Source organism: Condylostylus longicornis, unplaced genomic scaffold (assembly GCF_029603195.1).
Source record: "Condylostylus longicornis isolate FDR11 unplaced genomic scaffold, ASM2960319v2 ptg000034l, whole genome shotgun sequence".
Taxonomy (NCBI): domain Eukaryota; kingdom Metazoa; phylum Arthropoda; class Insecta; order Diptera; family Dolichopodidae; genus Condylostylus; species Condylostylus longicornis.
The window spans coordinates 620979-648900 of NW_026578003.1; the positions used below are offsets into that span (position 1 = coordinate 620979).

The window sequence follows — 27922 nt, forward strand, 5'->3', positions numbered from 1 at the left end:
TAGTTAGGCGTAATTGCCCAATGGAACGGGGGAAAAATAACCTAAAATTTTTGTAGAGTCAAAGATTTGACCTTAAATTTAAAAAAATCAGCTTCATATCTAATTTGTCATTAGTAAAGTAAAGTGGAAAAATATTAAATAATTTTTTTAGTTAATAGATTAATTAAAAAATAAATTTTTAAAGTGACTATTTGTCAACTTTCCCAAAACAGTGTAACCAACCTAATAGTGAATAGAGCGTAATGATATTGGTTTTATTGTAAAATATTTTCCATCTATCGATAAAAAAATATATCCATCTATTGTGCAATATTCGAACTAAGGCTACTTGTAGGAAAAATGTATGTATGTAACTATATGGCATGTACGTTCCACAAAAATTTTGTTTTTACTACGCTCTTATAGAAGAAGTTAGAAAATTTCTTGATCTAATGGCGACATCTAGTGACAATTCTTTTTCTTTTATTGTTAATACAATAATTGTATTGTTAATACAATACAACAAAGCGACAAAATGTCAAAATATTCCTCTGACATAACTTTTAAGCATGTATTTGACAAAACAATATTCTGTATTTAATAGATTTAATCCAAACAAATGACAAGAGTAGCGTTGTTTTGTTTTGCTATTTAGTATTATATTTGTGAATTTGAATTTCCTGAAATCAACAAAGTATAATATTAGTATATCAGATTTGCAATTAGAAATAAAAACTTTTTCAAAATGAAGATGAAATTAATAGATCCTGTAGTTCGTAGTTTTAAAGTGGCAAAGGTATTTCGAGAGAATACAGATAAAATTAATGCAATAGACTTTTCACCAAATGGAGAACATCTAATATCTTGCAGGTAAATAAATTTCGATTTGTTTTAATCTTAATAATTTAACCTAATAATTATTTTCATAAAAACTTTTAGTGAAGATGATCAAATCGTAATTTATGATTGTGAAAAGGGAACACAATCAAGGACAGTTAATTCTAAAAAGTATGGGGTTGATCTAATACATTTTACGCACGGTAATAATACAGCTTTGCATAGTTCAACTAAAGTTGATGATACTATACGCTACTTAAGCCTTCATGATAATAAATACTTACGATATTTCCCTGGACATACAAAAAAAGTAATTTCATTGTGTATTTCACCGGTTGAAGATACTTTTTTGTCGGGTTCACTGGATAAAACATTACGTTTGTGGGATCTTAGATCACCCAATTGTCAAGGTCTTATGCATTTGTCCGGTAGACCAGTAGCGGCTTATGATCCTGAAGGCTTAATCTTTGCTGCTGGTGTAAATTCAGAAAGTATTAAATTATATGATTTACGTTCATTCGATAAAGGACCATTCGTCACATTTAAATTGAATCAAGAAAAAGAATGTGATTGGACTGGTTTAAAATTTTCTAGAGATGGAAAAACAATTTTGATAAGTACAAATGGTTCTATAATAAGACTTGTTGATGCTTTCCATGGAACACCTCTTCAAACCTTTGCTGGATATCCGAATAATAAAGGGATTCCGATTGAAGCATCATTTAGCCCTGATTCGCAATTCATATTTTCGGGTAGTACGGATGGTCGCGTTCATTGCTGGAATGCAGATACTGGATTCAAAGTATGTGTTTTAAAAGGTGATCATCCTGGACCCGTACAATGTGTGCAATTTAACCCGAAATATATGATGTTAGCATCGGCGTGCACAAATATGGCATTTTGGTTGCCAACTGCTGAAGATTAAAACCATAACTGTAACAACTTTTTTAAAAATAATATAAACATTTTATTTAAAAAAATAAAATTTTTAAGACAAATTTTATGTATTGTCGCTTTTATATTTTTCTACAAGTTCTTTGATTTTTCCTAAAAATAATCCTATATTTGTCCCATATTTTCCACTTATTCCTAAAATTTCTATTTTTACTTGCTTTTCTAAATCTTTTATATTTTCGATTGATCCCGGCAAATCAATTTTATTTGCTACTATAAGCTTCGGTCTTGCAGCTAATTTCTTACTAAATTGTTCTAATTCAAAAATTAGGGTTTTGTAGTGTGAATATAAATCTTCATACGAAGCGTCCATAACAAAAACCAAAATTGGACAACGTTCTGCGTGTTTTAGAAATTGAATACCAAGTCCTCTGTTTTTATGCGATCCTGGAATCAACCCTGGAAGATCAGCCACCATTACTTGTGAAAAATCTGAGTAATGTACAACTCCTATATGGGGCTTCAGAGTGGTGAATGCATAAGAAGCTACTTTTGGACGTGCTCTTGATATTGCTTGCAAAAGTGTACTTTTCCCAGCATTGGGAAATCCAATAAATCCAACGTCGGCCATAGTCCGGAGCTCTAAGTGATATTTAGCTTCCTCTCCACGAGCACCTAAGAAAATTGTTATTATTATTAACCAATTTTTGACATTTCGTACTATGCAATTATATTTACCATATTCACAAATTTCCGGAGCCTGCTGAGTATCGGATATGAAAAAATGGTTTCCTCTACCACCGGCACCTCCCCTTGCAGCAATAAAAGACAATTTTTCTTTATATAAATCAGCTACAATTTTCTCATTTCTTTTTACAATTGTTCCAACTGGAATTTTTATCGTAGTATGTTTTGCATTTTTCCCGTGACAATCTTTATTTGCACCTTTCTCTCCTTCACCTGCACGAATAAGACTACCCACGTGATTGAAATTATTAACTTCTCTACTCGCCTCAAAAATTATATGCCCGCCATTTCCTCCATCTCCTCCATCCGGCCCGGCATATTCGTTTGCCCACAGTGATAAAAAAGATATACAACCATCACCACCTTTTCCACCAATAACGCTAACATATTTTGAATCTGTAAAATATCTGGGCTAAAAATTAAACAGTTTTCTTTTATTATTTTTCGAAGAAATATGTTTATAAATTTTTTCAATGTTTATTTCAAACCTCTTTCGACTTTGATTTGAGTTTTGTAGGCCTTAATGCTACAACTGCAGGATATTGAGCACTTTGAGAGTAATGCAGGACATGTTTGACAATTTTTAAAATATTTCTTGAATTTCTTGAAAATAACATTGAAAAATAACACAGTTTTTGTATAAAACTTAAAGGAAAACGAAAATTTTCCTATTTTTCTCGTTATAAATATTTATACATACTGTCAAATATTTAGGTTAGAATTACTCAAAACAGCTGGGCAGCTATATCAACAAAATTTGACAACTTTGTTGTATTTTTTACAGCGTTACCAAGTAGAAAATAAAATTGTTTAAACATGTAAATGTAATGAAAATTTATACATTTTCGTTTCAAAATTCTAATATTTTTAATTGAGAAATTGTTGACAAGTAATTATTGGTTTGGACATGTAAAAAAAATAAGTGTTAACGAAATTAACTAGTTTTTTGAAAATACATTTACTTCTAGTAATACTGCAGAGACATCTTTTATTAAGTATAGCTGGTATCCTTCATGGTAAACAGCAGTTGTAAATAATTTTCTTCTCTAAATTTACAATACCATTCCTTTTCCATTGGTTAACCTTCACAAGCGAGTTAAGAGCTGTGAAATTGTAGCTAAACGTGCGATTCGTCATCATATTTATTCAATAATATTTTATTGATATTTATTTTTTCACAATTAAAGTATAAAAATAAGAAAGGTGAGTAAATTTTTAAAGAAAAAAATCAATATTTTTGTCTAACCAAACTTTGCTTTCGTGGCCTAAATTTCATCATTAATCAATGAATTTGCATAATGTATTTTTTTATCTCTTCTTATTGGAATACTAATCACATTTTTGCATTTCTCTTTTAGAAATGGAATCGAAAAGCGCTAAAGAAATTAGGCAATTGTACATGGATTTTTTTAAAGAAAAAGATCATATTTACGTTCATTCTTCCTCAACAATCCCACATGATGATCCTACATTGTTGTTTGCTAATGCTGGGATGAACCAATTTAAGCCCATTTTCTTAGGCAATGTAGACCCTCATAGTGATATGGCAAAGTGGGTTAGAGTTGCTAATACTCAAAAATGTATTCGTGCTGGGGGAAAACATAACGATTTAGATGATGTAGGCAAAGATGTATACCACCACACTTTCTTTGAAATGTTAGGGAATTGGTCATTTGGAGATTACTTTAAAAAAGAAATTTGTACGTGGGCTTGGGAGTTTTTAACTGAACGTATGCAATTGCCAAAAGAAAGATTATATGTTACTTATTTTGGTGGAGATAAGGAAGCTGGTTTAGAACCTGATTTAGAATGCAAAGAAATATGGATGAAATTAGGAATTAAGCCAGAACATATTTTGCCAGGCAGCATGAAAGATAACTTTTGGGAAATGGGAGAAACTGGACCTTGTGGACCTTGTTCTGAATTACATTTTGATCGAATTGGTGGTCGCAGTGTTCCGGAGTTAGTAAATATGGATGATCCAGATGTCCTAGAAATTTGGAATCTTGTGTTCATGCAGTATAATCGCGAATCTGATGGTTCTTTAAAACCCTTACCAAAAAAACACATTGATTGTGGTATGGGATTCGAAAGATTGGTTTCTGTTATCCAAAATAAAAGATCAAATTATGATACTGATTTATTTGTACCATTATTCGAAGCTATTCAAAAGGGAACAAATGCTCCCCCATATCAAGGCCGTGTTGGAGCCGAAGATACAGATGGTATTGACATGGCTTATCGTGTTTTGGCTGATCATATTAGAACTCTTACAATAGCTTTATCTGATGGTGGAATGCCTGACAATACAGGACGCGGTTACGTACTTAGAAGAATTTTAAGAAGAGCCATTAGGTAAACTTATAAAAATTTTTAAAATTATTTCACATGTGTTTATTTTTGTTTTTTTAAGATATGCTACCGAAAAATTAAACGCAAAACCTGGATTTTTCGCTACTTTAGTAAATTCTGTAGTCGACTTATTAGGAAACGCGTTTCCTGAAGTCACAAAAGATCCACAAGCAATCATGGACGTAATAAATGAAGAGGAACAACAATTTCTAAAAACATTAACAAGAGGTAGAAATTTACTTTACAGGACCATAGCAAAATTAGGCAACCAAAAAATTCTCCCTGGAGATATTGCTTGGAGATTATATGACACTTATGGCTTTCCGATTGACCTTACAAGGCTAATGGTGGAAGAAAAAAATTTAGAAATCAATATGGAGGAATATGAAAAGGCGAAACACAATTCTTATATTTTATCTCAAGGAAAAGGCGACAATAAGGAAGATGAGATCAATCTAGATATGTATGCAATATCCGAACTACAAGAAAAAGCTATCGCACCAACAGATGATAAATTTAAATATCGCTATAAAGCAAGTTCAGACGAAAAAGATGGTTTTTATGATTGCGAAACTTGTGAAGGGAAGGTTGTTGCATTAAGGTTAGGAAATACTTTTGTTGAAGAAGTTGTTTCCGGCCAAAAATGTGGGATTGTATTCGACAAAACGAATTTCTATGCAGAAAGTGGGGGCCAAATATATGATCAAGGCGTAATAGTGAAAAAAGAAGACGAAGGAACTGAATTTTTCGTTGATCGTGTTTTTAACCGAGGTGGATATATTTTGCATATTGGGGTTGTTGAAGGAACTTTGAGAATAGGTGATGAAGTAAACATGCAAATTGATCAAATACGTAGAAATTTAACAATGAAAAATCACTCTGCCACCCATGCTCTTAATCATTGTTTACTTCAAGTTTTGGGTAAAGACACGGATCAAAAAGGCTCATTAGTAGTTCCAGAAAAACTTCGTTTTGATTTTAACAGTAAATCTGCATTAACAGTTGAACAAGTTTCAAAAATTGAGAGTCTCGCAAGAGAAATCGTCTACAAAAATATGCCAATTTATGCAAAGGAGGCCTCGCTTTCAGTAGCAAAGACTATTAAAGGCTTGAGATCAGTTTTTGACGAGGTATACCCAGACCCAGTACGCGTAATTTCATTTGGTGTTCCCGTTGAAGAGCTTGAGAAGGATCCTGACAGCGGCAGAGGGGAGGCAACTTCAGTTGAATTTTGTGGTGGAACACATTTACATCGTTCAGGTCATATTGTTGAATTCGTTATAAGTAGTGAAGAAGCTATAGCAAAAGGTATTCGGAGAATAGTGGCTTTAACTGGGCCAGAAGCACTCAAAGCCATCAAAAAGGCAGAACAGTTTCAACATGAAATTAATACTCTAAAACAATCTATTGAAAATGATAAAATGGGGAGCTCGACAAAAGAACATGTTAAGAATATAGTCGAGTTAATAGATAACATATCTCAAGCTCAAATTTCCTATGTTAATAAAGATGAAATGAGAAATTGTTTGAAAAATTTAAAAAAAAGTTTGGATGACAGAGAACGTGCAATAAAAGCAACACAATCACAAAATGTAATCGAGAGAGCTAAAGAAATTGCTCAGGCAAACATCAATGCGGACTTCTTAGTAAAAGAGTTACAAGCTTTTAATAATACTAAAGCTCTAGATGCTGCTTTAAAACAAGTACGAACAATCAGTCCAGAAACGGCTGCAATGTTTGTTTCAGTTGATCCAGATTCCAAAAAGATATTTTGCCTTTCATCAGTGCCTAAGTCAAAAATCGAAAAAGGTCTTAAAGCAAACGAATGGGTGCAACACGTTTCAGTAGTAATGAATGGTAAGGGTGGCGGAAAACCTGAATCAGCTCAGGCTTCGGGATCAGATTATGATAAATCAAACGAAGTTTTAAAATTGGCTGCCGCCTTTGCTTCTGCAAAACTATCTTAAATTAAAACTGCAAAAATTTACCAATATTGTGCTGTAATATTGTAAAACTTATTTATTAGCATTTAAAAGGCGTTTTTTTTATATGAAAGAAAATAAATTTCTCAAAGTTCAAAACTATATAATATTATAATTTTCAATCCATTTTACAGCACTAGCAAAGTTGTCAAGAAGAGCTGTAGGTTGTACAGGTATTTCAGCGTCTGGAAGATATTTTCCTGTTTTAACTAATATAGCTTTCATACCAATATTCATTGCACCAGCGACATCATCATTAGCATCCTAAAATTAAAAAAGGTTAAATAAAATTCTTTTTTATAAAATGTTTTACAACATCTCCAATCATAACACATTCCCCGATTTGAATTCCATCGGGAACAGCTTTCTCAAAAAAGTATCTATTTGGTTTTCCTATAACAGTAGCATTTTTTCCAGTAACATATTCCAATCCTTTTACAAAACATCCTGGTCCCAAAGCAAGACCATCATTTCTTTTATAATATTTTCCTTGGTGAACAGCCACTAATGGATATTCTTTGTTTTTTAAAAGGATACTGTAAAAGTATACTTTTGTAGAGGATAATATATATAAATTTTCCTATTGCTAATTTTATTACATACTTAAACGCTTTATTTAAGCATTCGTAATGAAAACTTTCCGGAGCTAAACCTACTACCACGGAATTGCATTCATTCTCTAATGATTGTGGAGGAAAATCTTTTTTTGCATCTTCAGATAATAAATAAAATGGTTTTAGATTGGCATCTTTAACGAAATCCCGAGCAGCACTCAAAGAGCTATAAATTTCTTCTTTCTCAAGCTTAAATCCAATTTTAATTAGACGATCATATAGCGTTTGTGAAGATTCCTTTGTGGTGTTCGTAACAAATTTAATTTGAATTCCAGTTTTTCGTAATCTTCAAAATTAGACAGATTTTAATGCCTTCCATAATCTAGTCTTACAGAATTTACCTTTCAAGAGCTTCAACCGAGCCTGGTGTTTCATTATCTAAAAAATTTTAAAAATTAACAAAACTTTTGAACTCAGAAATAAATTTTTAATTACCTTCAACATGTAATGTACCACTTAAATCTATTAATGCTGCTTTAATACTCATTTTGTTTAAAATAGTTCTAGATCCTAATCTTGCCAGTAACATTAAGCATTAAAATATGAATGAAATTATGTGTTTTATTAATTTGACACTTTCTAATTGATTCAATTTAATGTATGAATGGCGTGAATGTGTTGTACATATACATAAATCATGTTAAATCATATTTGGTACATTTGCTAATTCTCTGAATGCAAATTCCGACGTAACAAATTTTCCTGTCTAAATTTTTCTACAAGACATACAGTGCTTTCTATAAATAATTGTACAAAACAGTTTTCATGAGAAAATTATTATTCTTATTTAATTCAAGTACAAAAGAAATTAAATTAAGACAGAATTATCTGAATATCAACGAAAATTTAAATACAATTTAAACATTAATAAACTTAAAAAAACTAAACTAAATTTCTTCTTCTGTAATAAAACCGCTTTGAATAAGTTTTTAAGAGAACGACTGTATATCTTCTTTCTAAAGATAATCAAAAAATGTCTATTTCTTGTTTTTCTTGTTACTCTGCTCTTTTATATTTTCTAATTTTTTTGAGATACTTTACACCAGATGGCTTCCTACTTTTATGCCAACAGTTGTCAAAATTACCGTTATCAAATGAATTTCGTTTTTTTCTGTAAACTAAGAAGACTTTGTAAAAATTTTTTAAATAATTAACTTGGAAACTTCTTAAACCTAATTTCTTGCCTTCATATTATAATATGTGATTAATTACTTCATCTTAATTATATTGTATATATAATTCAAAATTAGTAGTGATTTTATGATCCTGTAAAAAACTTGTATTGAAAATATTGGAAATAAAAGAATAGGTAATCATATAATTATAGCATTGTTCACTAACATTTTTAAATTTTGTATAGATATTCTTCAAATACTTCTCATTATTGATGAATCTGAGGCTTAGTAATGTCATTTTGTTACAAATAATAATTATAAAATATTATCGATACTTATTTACAATGCATAATAAGGAACCTCAATAATGGTAAATTTTCAAATTAATAAGCAAATATAATATTCTTTCCCAAAATCACTTTTATTTTTCCAAAATTGTGATTGTATATACAACATGTAAAATTTCATTATAATATGTATTTAAGAATATATATCTACACATATTTCATATAAAATATATACCTGCACCTGCTAACATATATCAAGTTTTTGCATCTTCATTTTCTTTATCAATATATTTTGTACCGGATAATCCTTTTGCAAATGGTGTCTCGCCATTTGTCTGTAAGTAATAATCTCCCGTAATGTTTAACGGACAATCTTCTCCCATATAAACTACTAAATTAGGATCTTCCTCTGGTAATATTTTTCCCGTTTTGAAATCATTCCATGATTTTGATTTAACTGCTTCAAATTTAGTTGAAAATTTATTTGATATACTTTCAGCCCAAAACCACCAAGATCTTCTATGACTTGATAAATCTTTTTAAACATTAAATATATAATATATATATAAATTTCTTAATAAAATATTTTGTACCATTGTCAGTCAGCATTTTATAATTTCTTTTAGGACAACCAGGTTGTAGAGTCTTACCACCATTTGGCCAAAAATCTGCATGTCCAGTACTACATGGAGAACCATATAACCTGCATACAAAATGTAAATATATTTTAATTATAAAAACACAATACATAATTAGTATTTTGTACATAATACAATACATAATTAGTATAGTTATTACAAATATTATATAGAGTTTATATTTAATTTTAATGTTAAAAATAAATGTGCAGAATATGCAATAACGTATTTACCACGCGTCTGTATGCATTATGTCAACAAATTTTGCATCTGTTTTACAAATATGTTTTGAATATGTATAATAAAATGGTGGGAATGCTGGATCTAAAGCTGTAATTCTGAAAAAAAAAATATAATTAAAATTTTTTTTAAATTACAAATGTTTTGGAAGGATTAAAATTGTATGCAGATATGCATGCATATATTTATATATACCTTGGAATTATTAATCTACCTTTTGTTCTATCAATAATTTCACGACCAATCATACCTGCCACCTGACCACCTAAAGAATGTCCTACTATATGAAATTTTTCTATATTTAAACCATTTTCAAACATTTCTAAAAGAACTTTTGATAATTGTGGACCTAACTGAAGTAAAAATTTAATCGGAGTTTTATTTCAAATTAATTATAAAAATTAAAAAAAAAACATCTTACTTGTTTAGCATTTGGTACTGCATCATACAAATAATTTCCATCAGCTAATTCGCCCCAATCTACTATTATAATATTTATATCAGATCTACATAAATATGCATCAGCTATTACTTGAACACTTTCAACTTCACGGTTTTCTAAATAACCATGCAAATAGAGTACAGTCTTTTTATTTTTATCAAATTTCTCATGTTGAAGAATACGTTTTCCATCATAAAAATCATATTCAGCAACATCTGATATAGCCGGCCTAGAAATTACAATGAAACACAAAATTAAATTATAATTTTAATTATTATTTGTATAAAAATTATGACATTTTTAATTACCCATAAAAATAAAGAAATTTATTTAAATTCATATCGGCTGGAGCACTTATTAAGCCCATAAGAAGTCCTAAAATTATTTCTCATACAATATTTGCACACGCATAAAATTTTAATATGAATTTTTACATAATTCTTTAACATCCGTATATACTTACTTCTTTTATTTTTTATTGCTTTCATATTTAAAGATTAACCTCTGAATTTAATTTATCTGAAATGAAATTAGAAATTATTAAAAATTTATATTAAAATAATTTTAAATCATTACAAAATTTACAATGTTTTCGTAAAAGATAAGCCCTACACGAATTTTTAAATATGTATTATAGAAAAATCTCATGATTTCCGTCAAGCAACAAAAATATTTTAACATTTCAAATCAAATTTAAAATTTCAATAATTTTATGCTTACATACATATGTAAATAAAAATATAACAAACATAATTTTGCCATTAATTACTTATGTACGTGTACATTTAAATGTTATAATTTATGCATGGTCTAATTTCTTATAATATATACACTGAATCCTTCAACACGGCCAAAGATTTTCGGTACCATAGGTCAATATTTCAATCTCAAGATCAGGGTGCATTTAGAATAATATTGAAAAAAAAAATATTTCAATTAAAAAATTTTATTAAGATTTGGGTCACCATATTTTAATTTATTGTTATGTCCCAGAAGAAAACTAATAATTTCTAGTATTACGCTATTTTTTTTTACTTTAAAATATATTTTTGTTCATATAAATATATAATGTGTTTGCAGATATGAACCAACAAAATAGACTATCGAAAATTTTCTAATACGAGTACTCCATTTAAATAAAAAAAAATAATGTAAATTTCCTCAAAAGTTATGAATTTTTTCTTGTTGGAAAAAAAAGTACAAATGTTTTCAATAATTTTCATATAAATTTTGTGAGTCTAAAATCACACCCAAAAAGCGCAAGTGAAATGTTTTTACATAAATTTTAATAGAATACATTATTAATTATTTTATATGAAATTTATTTTTGAAAAACTCCAGGAAATTGTAATTTTAATTTTGAATAGGATATTTTGTATAGAAGATGAGAATTAAGAATTTATTATATAAAATTGTCTTGATTTTTTAAAGCAAATATTTATTGGACTACAAACTATTTGACGATTAAAAATACTTTTACAGTATAAAATTTAAATTTTTTTCTAATTTTTTGATTAAACAAATTTATAGTTGCTTTTAAGAAGCTTTATAAAATGGCACTTTAAATTAAAATTGTGACTCTATGAGTCTTTGGTATCTATTAAATGAATTTATTAAAGTTGTCTTGAATTCTGAACATTTTTCTTTCCCAAATTTCCTAATATTAAAATTAAAAATTCTTCGAATAAATAAACATAAAAATTTAAAAAACCATTTTTGTGAATTTACAAAATAAATACCGAAGGTAAACTGTTATACAGATTTTTAAAAAATTAAGCTCATTCCCAACCCTGTCCTTAATTTCTATAAACATAATATTGTATAACAAAGCATGATGATTAAACGATAACATTTTTAAAAAATTTCTTAAATATTTTATAATAATTTTTTAATATATTATATTTGTATATGTACGTTTTATAAGATTCATTAAACTTAAACTCAAACCCAAATAAAAATCTTATACAATACTCGTATAATAATTTGTTATCGTTCTAAATAATCTGAATGATTATTTTGCTCTCATTTCATTTTTTCCAATTATGATTTGATTTTCCCGGTATACAAGTTATTGATAATCAAACATTATGTATGTATATATGTATAAATTATGAAAATAATATGTTCGAGGTTAGAAACAACTATGCATTTTTAAGTTTATTTAAAAGGTTTAAATCTCATTCTTTGTGGAAGCTGATAAAAGTAATTGTGACTGTACCAAATAAAAAATTTCAATAAATTTAATAGAACATATACATATGTACATAGATATATACATATAATAATATTTTTTAAATCTATTGTTTTACATAAATGTCTGAATTAATATACATTTTTTATTTCAAATACAAAGTTTATTGTTTTTAATGAAACCATGAACTTTTGATTAATTCATGAATATTTTGACTAGAATTTAAAATATTTATGAAGAATATATAAATGACGTTTCATGTACATACATTTATGCATTAAAAACAAAAAATAATTGGCACGCGAATCCGCGTATTTATACATATACATATATACGGACACACACATATAATTTCTTTATAATATGTATATGCATATAATAATAATAATAAAATTAAATAAAGATTTAAAAAAAATAGGAAATAGATGTCAAATACACGACATATATACAAACACAAATCTACAAAAGAATATTTACAAATTAATATAGACTAATGACGTCATATAAAAATCGAAATCATTGAAATATTTGTAGTTTAAAAGCCTATTTACTAAAATTTATGATAATTTAGTATTGTTTATTAATCAGTATACACATCAGTATATGTGTAATATGTATGTACATATGTATGTATAGCTAACGTGTATAATATTGTTCATATTATTGTGAATTATTGCAAGACTTGTTAAAACTGGATCCTATCAAATAATTCAAAATTAAAATTTTATAATAAAAAAATAAACGAAACAATAATATTAAAAAAAAGCAAGTTATTGAAAAGTTTTAGTCAGCTATGTTTCTGTTCTTTCTTGTATTTTTCTTAATTTTCCCGCCTTATTGTCCAAATAGCGATCCAAGGCTCGAAAAAAATACAAACTTTAATAAAATGTTAATAAAATTAATTACCAGTTATTTTATATGGGAAAGTCGTTTTGATTCTTTACAGAAATGACTCATAATATTTTTTATGAATCAAGTTTTCATTAATTATTTTAAATAAGAGGATCAAAGAATTACTTTAATAAAAGAAAACTTTTAATAGATCAATTTAGCCCATAGAACAATAGAACCGAAAAAAACAATAAATGAAATCCCCCTGTATATGATGCAGCAAATTAGTCATTCTTTGATCACAAATCTCATACAAAATATTAATTACCTATTATAAATTTTATACTCGTACATATTTCATGATAGTGCCTATAAATTTACAATTTTTGGAAAAAAAAATTAGTGGAATCGTTGAACGTATTCATTTTATAGCAAAAATGAATTATTTCATAATTTTTTGCAAATATTTTCAAAATATTGTGAATAAAAATTTTCAAAAAACTCACATTCACAATAAAAAATATGAAATACATAGACTAAAATAATGCATAATCACTTTTCTCCAAAAATAAATCTTGCATTTTTATGAAATTTTTAAAATTATTAATTTTATAGTTTACAGAAAATTATTCATTTAGAAATTTACAGAAATTAATAATGTTGTGTATGTTAGTAAAAATAAGATTTTTTTTTTAATACTCGTATAAATTTTTCATAATTTTTATTTATATTTCAAAGTATATAAAGAATGTTTTATAATAGCGTAATTTTAACACAAAAAAAAAATTTTTTAACACATGTTCTTCAATGTATTAAACAAATTGCTTAGAGTTTAAAGCACATTTGTTATGAATATTCGCATGATTTATTTTAATTACAAAATAATCTCTTTCTTATTCTTCTAATTTTCACCATATTTTTCCTGCTCAAATAATCAAATTTTAATTTCAATTACATTATTTTTTATATAAACTGTGACTATATTTTAATGAAATTTGTAGTTCACAATTAACTGAATAAAAGAAATAGTAACAGAAATTAAGTACTTAATTAATTATATAGATTAAAAAAAAAAAAACATAATATTTATATTGTTCATTTAAAATAAAAAAAATTATATTTTCATATTGTACCGGCCGGAGGTAGATATTGGTTAAAAGTTACCAATAAAAGCATAAGGTTATATTTTTTTTTTTAATTTATTTAAATAAATTAAAATGAAAAAAAAACCTTAACTACCTCCGGCCTTAAAACCGTCTAACATAAAAAATATTATATAGACTATTGTTGCTATTATTATTACAACTGTGAATTTCTTTAGAAAATAGTCAGAATCCATTTATTGTGTATACAGCAGATTCTGGAATTTTTAAATTATTAAAATCATCGCTGATTTTTTTATAATTATTTTCACTATTGTGAACGGTCTGAAATGATCCAATAATATCTTCTTTATACAAATTTATATCATCAATATAATCAGCATTATAAAGTTCAATATTGTGATTTTTCATTTTTCTAATTAATTTTAAATTATTAATTTCACCAATATCAAATATTTCATCAATATTATTAATAATTTCATTATTTTTTTCATCAGTAATATGATTTTCATAATTATTATTATTATCATAATTATTTTTTTCTTCATCTGCAACAAATTTATATTTTTTATTCATAAAGAATTGGATTTTTGGTAATGGAAAACCATTAAATGCACTTGCTATTGGTACAGTATATGCACCCATATTTTCAAAAATGATAACTTCACCGATTTCAAGTTTTGGAAAATAAACTTCTTCACATATTTGATCTAGAGCATCACAAGTTGGACCCCATATTGAACTTTTATATTTCATTATATTGCCATTTTCATCTTTCTCATTAATATTTTCTTTTAAATATTGTGGTGTTGCAGCTTGATGATCATATAAAATACAATTAAATGAACCATAGACACCATCATTAATAAAATACATTACTTTTTCTAATTTATTTTCACGTACAACTTCACGTTTTGAATGTACTTTACAAATTAATGTATGTGATGATGCAACAAAGAAACGACCTGGTTCTGCAATTATAGTTATATTATCTTCTGGTGGAAAATATTTATTTAAGGCTCGGCTAATGATACCACCAACTTCAAGAATTTTTGAATTTTTCTTCCCAGGAAAACCACCACCAATATCAAGTAAATTCATTTTAAAACCTAATGTTTCACCATATTCAAATAATCTCTTTGAATGTGCTATTGCTCGTTCATAAACAGGAAAATCTTGACATCCAGATCCAACGTGAAATGAAATACCAACAACATTTAAATTTAAATCATATGCAATTTTTAATAATTTTGGTGCATCAATGATTGGATCACAACCGAATTTTTCACCCAATGGACATTGTGCTTTTTCAGCTTCACAACGAATTCTTAATACTAAGCTAGCATTAGGAAAATATTTTTTAATTTTATGTAATTCATATTCTCCATCATATGTCATTGTATATACACCATATTGTTTTGCATGTAATAAATGAGCAATTGGTTTTGTTGGATTTGCAAATATTATACGATTTGATTGAACATCTAAATTCATAACACGATTAATTTCTCCTTTAGAAGCACAATCGAATCCAGTACCCAATTCACTTAATAATTTCAAAATAACAGGATGATCATTACATTTTACAGCATAAAATGGTTGAACTCGTGGCATTACTTCTTTCCATACAAAAAATTTATTAACAATATCAGCCAAATCAACAATATATAAAGGTTCCTCAGATTTTATAAATTCAGGACTTGAAATAATTTCATCAAAATTTATTTTATTTGTATAATAATGAATTTTTTCCATTTTTGTGTTTTTATTTTAAATATATTCAATAATAATATATTTAATAATTTTTAAAATTATTTTTATAATTATTGACTTTAACTATTAATTGTTTTATTTGAACTGATGATTATATTGCATGTTTTCATTAAAGAAACCTCACATCGTTAATCTGTTATCAGTAATCGATCTTGAAGTAATCAAAATCAGTTTTTGTTTTAATATTCGTGTATATACCTACTTCAATACATTTACTTCTTAATTTACGTTATGTGTGTAGGTGATGTAAAAATGCGATTACTTGTATATTAAATTTTCTTTTTACTATACTTTTATTTACACATTTTAAATATTTGAGTAATTTAATTTAAAAAAATCCATATAAATTTTAATTATTATAAATATTATGTTTGAAATCTTGAGAATTGAAAATATTTTGCATAATAGTTAAAAATATTCTGTAATAATACATAAAACCAAAAGTTATAACATAATAGATTGGTTCCATAGCGAGTACTAGTAACTAAACGAGTATTTAGTTACATATATGTACTAAATATAAATGTAATCAGAATATCAAAAAAACTTAATCTCAAATGCATCTACATTATATATTATTCTTTAATATTCTGCTTTTAAAATACAAATACACATTTTATTAAATGGTATTAATATTGTGATAATACAAAATTTTAAAATATAATGAAAACATAATAATGTATATATGTATTATCTATATGTCTCTCTTATCATCAAAATTTCATAGAAGTAAAACAATGAAAAAAATAAAAAAGCACAATAATTAATTACATGAACGGAAAAAGTTCGATTGTATCCTTAAAAAAATATTAAAAAATTATAGTTGATAACAATTAAGTTAAATTGTATAGATTTTAATACGGAATATACATATGTATGTATATGTATATATGGGGAAAAAATATGAGCAATAGGAGCATATGTAATCAATATTTTTGGACAAATTGAGATAGAGCTAGTTTTAGGAAGATCGCGAGTATACTTAATTATTATATATCATAACAAAAATTGTTATAGAATTTTTGAAAAGAAAAAAAAACATAAATAAATTTTAAACTAGTTTAAATATGTTTTAAGATGCATAATTATTTTGTTGGATTTTTATTTTAAAAAAATTGCCTACATATAATATACTTATAATATTGTCTGATTGGCGAATACGCCACATGGATGGGACGCCTCGCTAACGACCTCTGCTGGTTTTACTGTGACGAGGAGGAGGAGGAAACTGTAACTCATTTTCTGTGCTAGTACCCGGCTTTGGTAAGAGGAAGGCGTAGGTTCCTTGGGTCGCATTTCTTTCTGTTGGTTACGAAACTAGCAAAATGTAAATGCCTCTACCGGTTTATAAGGGACTCGGGCTGGTTCACGTGAGAGTAGGGATATGGAGATTCTGCGGCATCACAACGGGCCCAAGTGGCCTAGGTGTATCCACGGATAACCGCATCAACCTTACCTAACCTAACTTAATACTTATAATAATTTATTTGAGAAAAATAAATTTTTTAAACCTATACTATGCGACACGATTTCTATATATAAAACAGTGTTCCATTTTATTAGTTTTATAGAAAAAAATATATTAATTCAATACAGATACATAAATAATATAAATATCATATTGTAATACAAAATTTCTTTGTACAACCAAAAAAAAAAAACAAAATTGATACATAAAAAAATGTGTTCAGTATATAGTATAATAGTACAGTATAACAGTATATCAGTACATCAATATATCAGTATAGTCTTATAACACAACATTAATGAGTAAGTTTCTTTTGATATATGAAATGTAAATTTTATGTTTCATGGATAAAACTCAACATTTGTCAACATAAATATTCAGAATTTGACATTTATTTTCTATTAACAAATGAGAGCATCTACCGGTCATATCAATACTAATTTTTTATCTTATATAGAACTTTAGCTTCGAAATTGACATGACATAATTTTTTCACTTATTTAAGTCATTCAATAATTTTTTTTTATATCAAATTATTAATTTGATAATTTATTTATTCTAATACAAGTCTCTTGATTATTAATTTTTTGATTTCTTTTATATTTTTTATAATAGTTTAAGCCTCTAATACAATAATATTAGTTTAAAATATGAATATTTTATGTCAAAAATATTTTATAATAAAATTAACAACAATAACTAACCCATTTTTAGAACAATTAATTAATTAAGTGTAGGTTGAACAAAAATATTATGTATTAAACCTACTGCCATTTACTTCAATTTTATGTATGTATAACAAACTACTTGTATTTTATAATCTTATTAAAAGTGAAAATAAACTTTTTCTATTAAAATTTCATGATACTACACTATTGTAGATTTGAAACGCTTCTATACCTACATAAGCATACCATACATAGGTATATATATATGCATTTTACAAATTTGCATCATAATCAACATTTTTAAGTTAATGTAATCGTATATATTACGAGAATTATTGTTATCACATTTATTATTATAATTATTATATAAATTAAGTTTATTATCATGTCAGTGAGACTGAATGAGATTTATTTTTTGTTTTCTTATTTTTTTAAAATGTAAACGTTTATACGTTAACTATAGTAATAATTATTATATTGTACTCGTGTACAATAATTATACATACACAAATACAATTGAACTATTTAAACTATGTTCTTAATTTTTGATTGCGGTGAAAGAATTAGAAATGGAACAATGTTCTAATATAATTTTAATTTATGTTATGTTAAATTGAAAATTAATGTATGGTAAATATGTATATTAATAATTAGATGTAGTACGAACTATCAATTAACTATGAAAACCTAATTTAAGATTAATTTATTTTCTTCTTTTCTATTTAAAAAGATTTGAAAGTTACTATATAGAAATTTTATTTATCGCATTATTGTTTTTAGGTCATTTCTTTTTTATAAAATATTTGCAATCACTGAGTAAACAACCATTTGATTACTTCTTAAACCATGAATTAAATTAAGAAAATATTGACTAAAAATTATAAAAAATAAAATACTCCATTTTCTTACATTAATGTAGACATACGGTGATTCAATAATAGGTAATTTAGGTTGAAAACTTTAAATTTATAATCATAATGATTTTTAGTAACACTGTGTGATTTAAGAATACACCCACAAAAATTAATATGTAACCATGTTGAGAAATGATCCTTTTTCGCTTTTCCAATTTAAAGCAGTCTTACAGAGTAAAGTAATGTTGCATGTAAAAACTAAATATTTTAATTAAAATGCATTTCAAGCTGTTATAGAAGCTAACAGATTTTAAGTTGTTGAAACCAAAACAAAATTTTAAGCTTGTGAAGAAATTAGAATTATTGTAAAAAATAATATGTATTTCGGGATTCGTTAATCAAAATATAATACTAAGCCCAATCAAAAATTTCTATTTGTACTAAATCAAAATATTTAAATTGTAAATTATGAAATAAAATTTTATACAGATTACATTAATTTTTGCAAAATTAAATCTTGTAATTTATATTTGTTATAATCATTTAGTCTTCTTAAAATTTTTTAATACAGGAAATTTTAAAGACCAATTTGCTTTAATATTAAAGACTAAATCAAACACTTTGAATTTTTCTTTTGCAGAATGGCGCTGAAGCCTGCACGCAATGCTTATATTTGTAATTTTCATATTAATTATTAGTATTAAAATTTAGAAGTTTTAAAAAATCAAAAAAAAAAAAAAACATCTCATCCTATAAATATGCAAAATATTGAATTCAAGTTTCAAAAAATTAAACCAGAAATAACGTTTTGCATAAATTTTGGCAAACTATTTTCAATTTTGAAGAAATATTCAGAAATTTTTTTTTTTTTAATAAATAAAGACTAAATACTTTAACGGAATAATAAAACATTTTTTATAAAAAAAAAATCACAAATTTAACAAAAAAAATTTATTCATATTTTGTTTTTTTTTCTTGTTAACAAAAAAAAAAAATAAAGTGTCGTACTCTCACTTTTTGTTATTTCAATTTCATAGGAAATAAAAATAATTATCAGTATATTTTTTTGTTTAAACCTTGACCGTGAACTATGTATAGTTGAATTTCAAAAAATAATGTTGATTTGTATTAGCAGAAGAAATGATTTTTTTGTTCATCAAATCCAAAAAAAAATACATGTACTGTTGTATGTGCACACTTAAAAATATTTTTACTATAAAGATAGTTCACAAAATATATAGATAAATTTTAAAATTTTACCTTGTGATTTTTATAATTCCAATTTCTTAAATATATATAAGAATTGGTCACGCAAGTTTATAATTGATTCTATATATATATGAGAAACTGGCTTTTATAATAATTTTTTAACACGACAAAATATCATCACACAAATATATAGATAATTTTGCTTTCCGTTTTTTTTTATGATTTTATTACTATAAAATTTTGTATAAAATTCTATAAAAAGAAAATATATTTCTTCCGTTGTTATATTTAATATGAATGACTAATTTAATAATAAAAATATGAAAGTAAAAATTTATTCGGAATTGAATTTTCTTAAGTGTTAAAAATTCTATAAATTATTTTGATAAAAATTTTATCATTTCATATTATATTTTATTAAAAATAAATATTCTTTGTATATTAATAATTAATTAATTATATGAGAAATATTGTATGTATTTATAATTTATGATGTTTTTTTTTAGAATATTAACATTCAACGCGGTCTAATTAATTAGATTAATTTGTAGGTAATATTTTTATATGTTATACTTCGCTATATATTTCGTTTTATTTTGAATTCTCTATATTATAATATTAACTACATTATATACCGAACAGCAATTATATAAGAAAAATAAACACGTGTACATGTATACCTATACATTTCTATATATTATGTACACAAAAAAATTGTATAAATAAATAAATATAGATATATAGGGCAAAAATAAATTATAGATAAGAAAAGCGCGAATATGTTATAGAAATAATATGAATATTTTTTTTTTATTTTGGTTTGCTTTAAAAAAATATTTACATTTGCTTAAGAATAACTAAAAAAAAGAATTGTAATATTTTGATAAATTTCTCATAAAATTTTCCTTATTCATCGTTGCACGTAAAATATAACTAAGGTAATTTCATATTGCAAAAATTTAAAAAAAATGTTTTTCCCAACATTTTCAATTAAAATACGAAAAATATAGTTTTTGTCTGTCCGTTTACAAGATTTTTGTACTGTGTCCGCATTTACTATTTTATAACAAGCAGTAAACATTTGCATTTTGTATGAAATATTTTAAAAAAAATTTCCTTATTTAAACGGTATATTAAGAATATTGTTTAAGTACAATGGGTCACCAGATTTAAAGTGAATTTTATTTACTAAAAAATGTATTTAATATAAACCTCAGAATAAAGTAAAATTGGAAATTGGTTTGAATTTAGGTAAGCGAACCTAGCTACAACTCCCGCGAAATATGCAAAATTAATTATGTTTTTTTAGCACTTTTCCAAAAAATTTTTGAAAAAAAGTGCTTATTAGTTTCACTCTGTCCGTCCGTCAAAATTTTTACCTATCTCCCCCCCTCTACAAGTTATACCCCCCCAAAACACAAAAAAAAAGGCCTTTTTTAACTATTTGTTGCAATGAAACCATAAGCATTTTTGAAATTTTGCAAAAGCAGAAAGACAGCGGCCCGCTTTCCCTAGCGTGGTATACTATAGTTAAACTTTAGAAAAACAAAATGGCCGTTCAAATTTACCGTTATCTAAAGTCTTTTTTTTCCAAATTTTTGATTTCATTTTTCCTCTAGACCCCAGCCTGTAGAAGCTTGAAATTTTAGGAGCTTTTAGACAATAACCAATAGTTCGTTTCGTTAGAAGAAAATTTTTTTCCATCTCCACCCCCTCTCAAGTTATCGCCTCTTGAATTTTGTAAAATTTGAATTTTTGACACTAACGGTAACGGTAAATTCCATGACATTAAAAAATATAACTATTTTTCTTAACTCACACAATTAAACCTTAAAATCGAGCATTATGTTAACCCCTCTTTATATTAATTTTTGCTTTATTCCAAAGACTGCATAAATCGTTCATCCTAATTATATGCAATCCTAGAAATAGTTTTGTATATGAATGAAAATAGCTTTAATAGTGTGATAGGTATCCACAGACTGTATTTAAAAACAGAATTTTTACTTGTTGAAGGGAAAAGTGCTACAATACAAACCATTGGTTTGACCCAACTTTATTTTTTTTTGACAATCACTGATAAGAAATTTTTAATTTTCTTTTAAAAAAAATTCTATTTAATTACTTTTTTAATACTTCATTTGAATTCGGTTAATTTCTCTATTCATTTTTATTATAGCAAGAAATGTGCTTTTTTTAAGACTTTGTTTTATGCATTTATAACTGAATGTTGCATGTATTACAATAATGTTTTCTCATGTTTGTACATGCATTGCAGTATAATGCAATTGTAAACATTGAACTAAAGCATGTGTTATTTAGTAAAGCAATTTTTTTTCGAAATTATTAAGATAAAAAAAAATGTTTACTAATTCAGAAAATTAACTACGTATTGAAATGGAAATAAATCTAACCTTTATTATTAATAATTAAATATTAAATTATGTGTGTACATGGCTATAATATGATTTTTCAAGTTATTAGTTTTCCATTTTTAATATGTTATACGAGTATAGATTTTGACGAATTAACTGAGAATTTTCAAAAAATATTTATTCTTATTTCATTGAATCCATTAACAAAATTTCCATCGAAGACTATACTTTTAAAGTGACTTAAATTTCGAAGAGAAAGCAATGTGAAAGCAATGTTTTGTCATAACGCTATTTGATATATGGAATCCTATGGGATTATTAAATCCAAATTAAATCTTAATTAATTAAATTAAAAAAATTGTCTACCTTATTATTTTCTTTCTTTTGACGAAATTTAATAATTCGTAAAACTTCAATGTTAATAACTAAAGTAATAGAAAATCACTTAAACAAAAAAAAAAATTATTAAATGAATAAAAAAGTAACAAACCTTATGCCCCATTTGAAATTGATTTGTTATTATTATTTTAACAAATTTTAAGTATATAAGCATCTAGATACATACATAATGTACGTTAATATCAATATATAATTAATATTTTTAATTTTTCTATACACAAATAGAAGAGAAAATAAATTAAATGTCTAAAAATAACAAAAAAAAACTAAAATTACTTAAAAATATTTGAGATTAAGATTTTCTCTGTAGATGAGATCTCTATATGAGAATATAATATGAGAAAATAATCTAAGAATTGAGAAAATGAAAAACTTTTAAATACCCACATGACCGCTTATTTATTATTACAATTTCTCATGTCATTTGTGTATGCTATATGGTCGTATACATTTTTAACTGAATTATACTTTCATATATACGAGTACATGTAAGTGAATTTTCAATACTATTTTTTATATTTTGTGCACTGAGATTTAAAATAACACTACTCATTTGAATTTAATATTTTGTGTCTCTACATATATTTTAGTATTTTTCTCATTTAACCTTTTAATTAAACTTATTTACGTTAATAAATTTTTTTATTGTTTACTTTTTTTTTATTTTAATTCACAGAATGTTATGGAAAAATCATAACAAATATTTTAAATTATATAGAATACATAATTGTGTACCATGATGAATTTCGAAATTTAATTAATTACTTTGTAAAATAGTATAAGATGCTGAAAGGAGTTGGTGCTGAAACCGAAATATACTGAAAAAACAAAAGAATAAAAATTTAAGGAACCCAATGGCACATGAATATTAAAAGTAGTATTCTATGGGAGCTCTTATATTAAGAAGAAGGCAAACTCTTGAACTATAAAAATACTAGAATTTAAAATGAAAATAATGATAACAAATTGTTATGGCCGAAAAAAACTTTTCAACCGGCAATATACTACATTAATAATCATAAGTATAAGCATGAAAATAATATAGAATATACTATTTTAAAATCTTTTTGTTTTATTTTGTAGTGAATTCATATTGATTTCTAATTGACTGATATATACTAACAGAAAGAAGAACAAGCAATGAAAAAAGATGAATTGTAAGGAAATATGGCACGTGTTTAGAATATTTAATTAATTATAATTTCAAAATTAATGTAAATAAGAATAATTTAAATTTCCTATATAATATAGAATAAGTATAATAAAACATAGCGGTTATTACACATATAACATTGGCTTCAATGGAATAACAATTAAAAATTTTAATAATTTTTTAGAATATATATAAGAAAAACTTACAAATATAGATATACATGTATGTAGATGTAGTATACATAGTATATAATATAAGAATAATATTTTCGACAAATGAGAATCTGGCGCCATTGACCATTTTAATTTTTCTTATACTTTAAACTCTTATAAAATAAAAAAAAACACTTAATTTTAATTAAAGAGATACTTTTGATTAATTGATTGACATGCTCAATTTTCAATTAAAATTAAATTGTAATTGAAAGTTTTTTGAGAATAAAATTATTTTAATTTGATAGATGAAAAAATGTCTTCAAAATCAGTTACCAAATACATCATTTGATAAAAGTACATTTATTAAAAGTATACAGGTTTCCAAAAATTTCCTATAGCTTTCTTTAAAAATTTGAATTATAATACATATAATAAAAAAATTTAATTATAAATATTCATACTAAAATTTTAGTTTAGTGATTAAAATTTTTTATTATAACTAAACGACATTTTAATTACTCATTAAAAAAATTAAAAAAAAACAAAATTATTTCATGTATAGTACACAATTTTTAAGAACTATATGTAATATACGTATGAACATTTATGTACTTGAGTTTAACATATGTATACGAGTACATATACAACAAAATTGTATATCAGTTTCTAAATTCATATACGAACACGCTCTAATTAATTAATACAAAACTAAAATTTTAATTAAAATAGTTTGCAATTTTATATTATACATATACATCTATACACACATTATATACTAAACTATGTTTGATTTGCATAGTATACACTCTAGGGTGACCATATGTACTTTTGCTTTATTTAACTGAAATGCTTGCTATTTTGTTTACTTAAATATTCGTCTAATGCATTTTATTTTAAGGAACTTTCTGATTTTATCTCTTATTTTGATTGTATAAAAATAGGAACAATAGTCTTTGCATTATATTAAAAAAAAAATTATTGCTTTTTGAAATGAGTTTTTTCCAAATTTATTATTATAATATCTAAAATGGTATTTAATTAAATTTATGAAGAATATAAGATAACATTTTGTAACATTGAATATTTGAATTTTAATTTAAAGTTTTTTAAATGGTATAAAAAAAAAAGGTTTATAAAGACAATAATCGTTAAAGCAAGTACAGTGGATTATATATCGTTTACTTCTTCATTTTACGGAACAGAAAACTAAATCAGCAATAATAATAAATTTTACGTTTTGACTTCAAGTTTTATTGGTAGTCACTCGGTTATCGCCTGTTTTGTAAAACACTGGTCACCCTAAATTAGACGATTTATACTAATATATACCTACTACGTATATGTACATATGTATGTTAAACATATACTATTTTGTATATAGGAAAGTTTAAACTTCAAAAAATAGTACAATACGAGTAATAAAATGTTTTTTATCTTGAACATGCTGTTTTAAACTTATTATGTATGATGTTAATTTCAAATGCGAGATTATTATCTATATATATATTTTGAGATTCTTAAAATAAAATTATTTTAATTTCCAAATACATTTTGAAATATTAAGAAAATTCACTTTTAATTTTTATATTACAAAAAAAATTTAAATTTGTAAATATTTTATTACTGAAAAATATAAGAGACACTTAATTAATTTATAATTAGGAATATACATTATTATATTTATAATAATTATTTTAATAATGAAATAATAAATAAACGTATAATTATTTTAAAATTTTTTTCAACAAAAATCTTTTATTATATAAATCACATGAAATAATGAAAACTTTTATTTATGATAAAAATTTCAAATTAAAAAATTTTTAACTTTTTTGAATCTTAAATGAGTTTTTGTATTTATTTTATTAATTACAAGTATATTATACCCAAAAAAAAAACAAATAAATAAAATTATGTATGAAAGTATTGTTCAGCATCAATAATTTATTTATACATGCGGATGATTTTTAAATATCTCATTAAAAAACAACAAACTAACACATATAATATACACAAGTATATAAAGTATAATATGCAATTAAAAACTCTATTGTATATAATATTATAATACTTGTATGTATACTTGTACTTAAAGTATATTCCAAAAAAAATATATTATTTTATATTATATATATATATACCTAAATATTATAATTTTTGCCACTAAATAAAAATTACAACTTATCAGTTTCAGTAGAATGAATAAACTAAATAAAAAAAAATTATTTTTCTCATACCATACCATATTTTTTGTATAGAGAACATCGTAAACCTGTAGTAAATATTATATGAACGAATGCGAACCTCAAAAAATACAAATAATAAATAAAAAACACAATAAAAAATTATACCATTCCATTACCAAAACCAATTCATTAGTATATTATATTTGTATAAACTTAAAAAAAAAAAATAAAAAAAATAAAACAAAAAGTATAAAATTCTTTTTAATATCTCAGAGAAAAAAATAATAAATAATTTTTTTTTTTTAACATTTTTAGAATCAGAAAAGCCGTTGTTAGCGTTGCGCCCGTCAACATTATCAACGTTGTGTTATTCTTCACTCGTTCATTATATTTACGGTAGAAAAAAATAAAGTAAACATTCAAATATACCTACATTTAAATTATATTAAAGAAAACGTTGAAAAGCTTTCTAATTGTATTCATGTATGTAATGAATGTAAATGAATATATATATGTATATTATGTACAATTATTATTATAAATGCGGTTATTATAAATTTGTTATTATTGTTTATTCTTAAATTTTTGACTCTTTTTCTTAACTTTTTTCCTTTACAAATATTTTTTCTTCTTCTTGTCTTTCAATAATGTTGAAAATTATTCGTGAGGAATAAAGTTACCATAAACAAAACTAATTTATAAATTGATCTATCTTTTATTGTACATATACATACATACATACATATGCATATTAAAATAATTATAATATATGGAATAATGTATATACATACATATGATGTATTTAATATGATTGTATTCAAAAAATTAAAATTATATTTAGATTTTATGTTGAAAAGCGTAACAATTTAATAATTATTATTTTTATATGTATATGGGTAATTTTTTATTAGTCATTTATTATATAGTTATTATTGTTATTGTCATATAATATCAGTTGAATATACTTTTTGATGAGAAATTGTCCAATATAATATTGTCACATAAAATTATAAAATACTTACATGTAAATTTGAAATTACTTCAGTAAATTATTTTATATGACTACAATTAAATAAAAACAAAATTTCGTATAATAACAATATGGTTTGTAAAACAGCACATTTCCCTTAAACAAATAAAAATATAGTTTTTCTAAAAAATTGCATACATTACGGATGAACAAGAAAAAAAAAAGTTTTAAAAGAAGCGTTAATATAATGGTTGAATTCGATGATTGAATAAATAGAGAGAAATATTTATATTTTTTGATAGAATCACATTTACGTTTAGCTTTTTACTTTTAATACAGAATATTAAAAGAGCATGCAATTTTAGAAGTACATATTATACGAATTTCGAGAGGTGATAACTTGAAAGGAGGTAGAGGTGGAAAAGAAATTTCTTCTAATGAAATAAGCGATTTATTAGTA

The 27922-nt window shown here is 24.8% G+C and overlaps 6 protein-coding genes across 7 annotated transcripts; 2 read left to right on the forward strand and 4 right to left on the reverse strand.

The window, feature by feature from the left end:
• The first annotated feature begins 608 nt into the window (after positions 1 to 608).
• LOC129608705 (WD repeat-containing protein 82) lies at positions 609 to 1800 on the forward strand. The gene is made up of 2 exons (XM_055520371.1): positions 609 to 849; positions 919 to 1800. Exons 1-2 carry the CDS (start codon positions 725 to 727, stop codon positions 1739 to 1741), a joined length of 948 nt encoding a protein of 315 aa, XP_055376346.1. The 5' UTR covers positions 609 to 724; the 3' UTR covers positions 1742 to 1800.
• LOC129608703 (mitochondrial ribosome-associated GTPase 2) lies at positions 1774 to 3139 on the reverse strand. Its single transcript, XM_055520367.1, has 3 exons — positions 2946 to 3139; positions 2449 to 2869; positions 1774 to 2385 (listed from the first exon to the last, which is right to left on the reverse strand). Exons 1-3 carry the CDS (start codon positions 3072 to 3074, stop codon positions 1817 to 1819), a joined length of 1119 nt encoding a protein of 372 aa, XP_055376342.1. The 5' UTR covers positions 3075 to 3139; the 3' UTR covers positions 1774 to 1816.
• A 361-nt stretch (positions 3140 to 3500) lies between these two features.
• LOC129608702 (alanine--tRNA ligase, cytoplasmic) lies at positions 3501 to 6900 on the forward strand. The gene is made up of 3 exons (XM_055520366.1): positions 3501 to 3660; positions 3816 to 4812; positions 4871 to 6900. Exons 2-3 carry the CDS (start codon positions 3818 to 3820, stop codon positions 6774 to 6776), a joined length of 2901 nt encoding a protein of 966 aa, XP_055376341.1. The 5' UTR covers positions 3501 to 3660; positions 3816 to 3817; the 3' UTR covers positions 6777 to 6900.
• LOC129608706 (haloacid dehalogenase-like hydrolase domain-containing protein 2) lies at positions 6781 to 7950 on the reverse strand. The gene is made up of 5 exons (XM_055520372.1): positions 7841 to 7950; positions 7747 to 7783; positions 7395 to 7691; positions 7108 to 7327; positions 6781 to 7055 (listed from the first exon to the last, which is right to left on the reverse strand). The coding sequence occupies exons 1-5, from the start codon at positions 7932 to 7934 to the stop codon at positions 6891 to 6893; spliced, it is 813 nt and encodes a 270-aa protein (XP_055376347.1). The 5' UTR covers positions 7935 to 7950; the 3' UTR covers positions 6781 to 6890.
• A 980-nt stretch (positions 7951 to 8930) lies between these two features.
• LOC129608704 (lipase member I) lies at positions 8931 to 26505 on the reverse strand. 2 transcript variants are annotated; one of them, XM_055520368.1, is made up of 8 exons: positions 26448 to 26505; positions 10591 to 10646; positions 10436 to 10502; positions 10107 to 10356; positions 9881 to 10038; positions 9679 to 9783; positions 9401 to 9510; positions 8931 to 9342 (listed from the first exon to the last, which is right to left on the reverse strand). In XM_055520368.1, exons 2-8 carry the CDS (start codon positions 10613 to 10615, stop codon positions 9062 to 9064), a joined length of 996 nt encoding a protein of 331 aa, XP_055376343.1. In that variant the 5' UTR covers positions 10616 to 10646; positions 26448 to 26505; the 3' UTR covers positions 8931 to 9061. The 2 variants fall into 2 exon arrangements, with proteins under 2 accessions (XP_055376343.1, XP_055376344.1); XM_055520369.1 differs by lacking the exon at positions 26448 to 26505 and adding an exon at positions 20276 to 20293.
• Positions 14811 to 15995, reverse strand: LOC129608739 (ornithine decarboxylase 1-like; the record flags this gene model as incomplete). The annotated part of the gene is made up of 1 exon (XM_055520415.1): positions 14811 to 15995. A coding segment is annotated over one exon (1185 nt), but the record flags the coding sequence as incomplete, so codon positions are not given.
• Positions 26506 to 27922: the final 1417 nt, after the last annotated feature.

Bases quoted from the DNA above. Each gene is read 5' to 3' on its own strand.
- LOC129608705 (XM_055520371.1), top strand. From the start codon at position 725: ATGAAGATGAAATTAATAGATCCTGTAGTTCGTAGTTTTAAAGTGGCA. The intron at 850-918 runs GTAAATAAATTT...AAAAACTTTTAG, and splicing joins GAACATCTAATATCTTGCAG to TGAAGATGATCAAATCGTAA.
- LOC129608703 (XM_055520367.1), bottom strand. From the start codon at position 3,074: ATGTTATTTTCAAGAAATTCAAGAAATATTTTAAAAATTGTCAAACAT. The intron at 2,870-2,945 runs GTTTGAAATAAA...TTTAATTTTTAG, and splicing joins TCAAATCAAAGTCGAAAGAG to CCCAGATATTTTACAGATTC. The intron at 2,386-2,448 runs GTAAATATAATT...CAATTTTCTTAG, and splicing joins TCCGGAAATTTGTGAATATG to GTGCTCGTGGAGAGGAAGCT.
- LOC129608702 (XM_055520366.1), top strand. From the start codon at position 3,818: ATGGAATCGAAAAGCGCTAAAGAAATTAGGCAATTGTACATGGATTTT. The intron at 4,813-4,870 runs GTAAACTTATAA...TGTTTTTTTAAG, and splicing joins ATTTTAAGAAGAGCCATTAG to ATATGCTACCGAAAAATTAA.
- LOC129608706 (XM_055520372.1), bottom strand. From the start codon at position 7,934: ATGTTACTGGCAAGATTAGGATCTAGAACTATTTTAAACAAAATGAGT. The intron at 7,692-7,746 runs GTAAATTCTGTA...CTAATTTTGAAG, and splicing joins TCGGTTGAAGCTCTTGAAAG to ATTACGAAAAACTGGAATTC. The intron at 7,328-7,394 runs GTATGTAATAAA...ATACTTTTACAG, and splicing joins TGCTTAAATAAAGCGTTTAA to TATCCTTTTAAAAAACAAAG.
- LOC129608704 (XM_055520368.1), bottom strand. From the start codon at position 10,615: ATGAAAGCAATAAAAAATAAAAGAA. The intron at 9,784-9,880 runs GTATATATAAAT...TTTTTTTTTCAG, and splicing joins GGTAGATTAATAATTCCAAG to AATTACAGCTTTAGATCCAG. The intron at 9,343-9,400 runs GTACAAAATATT...ATGTTTAAAAAG, and splicing joins TAAAATGCTGACTGACAATG to ATTTATCAAGTCATAGAAGA.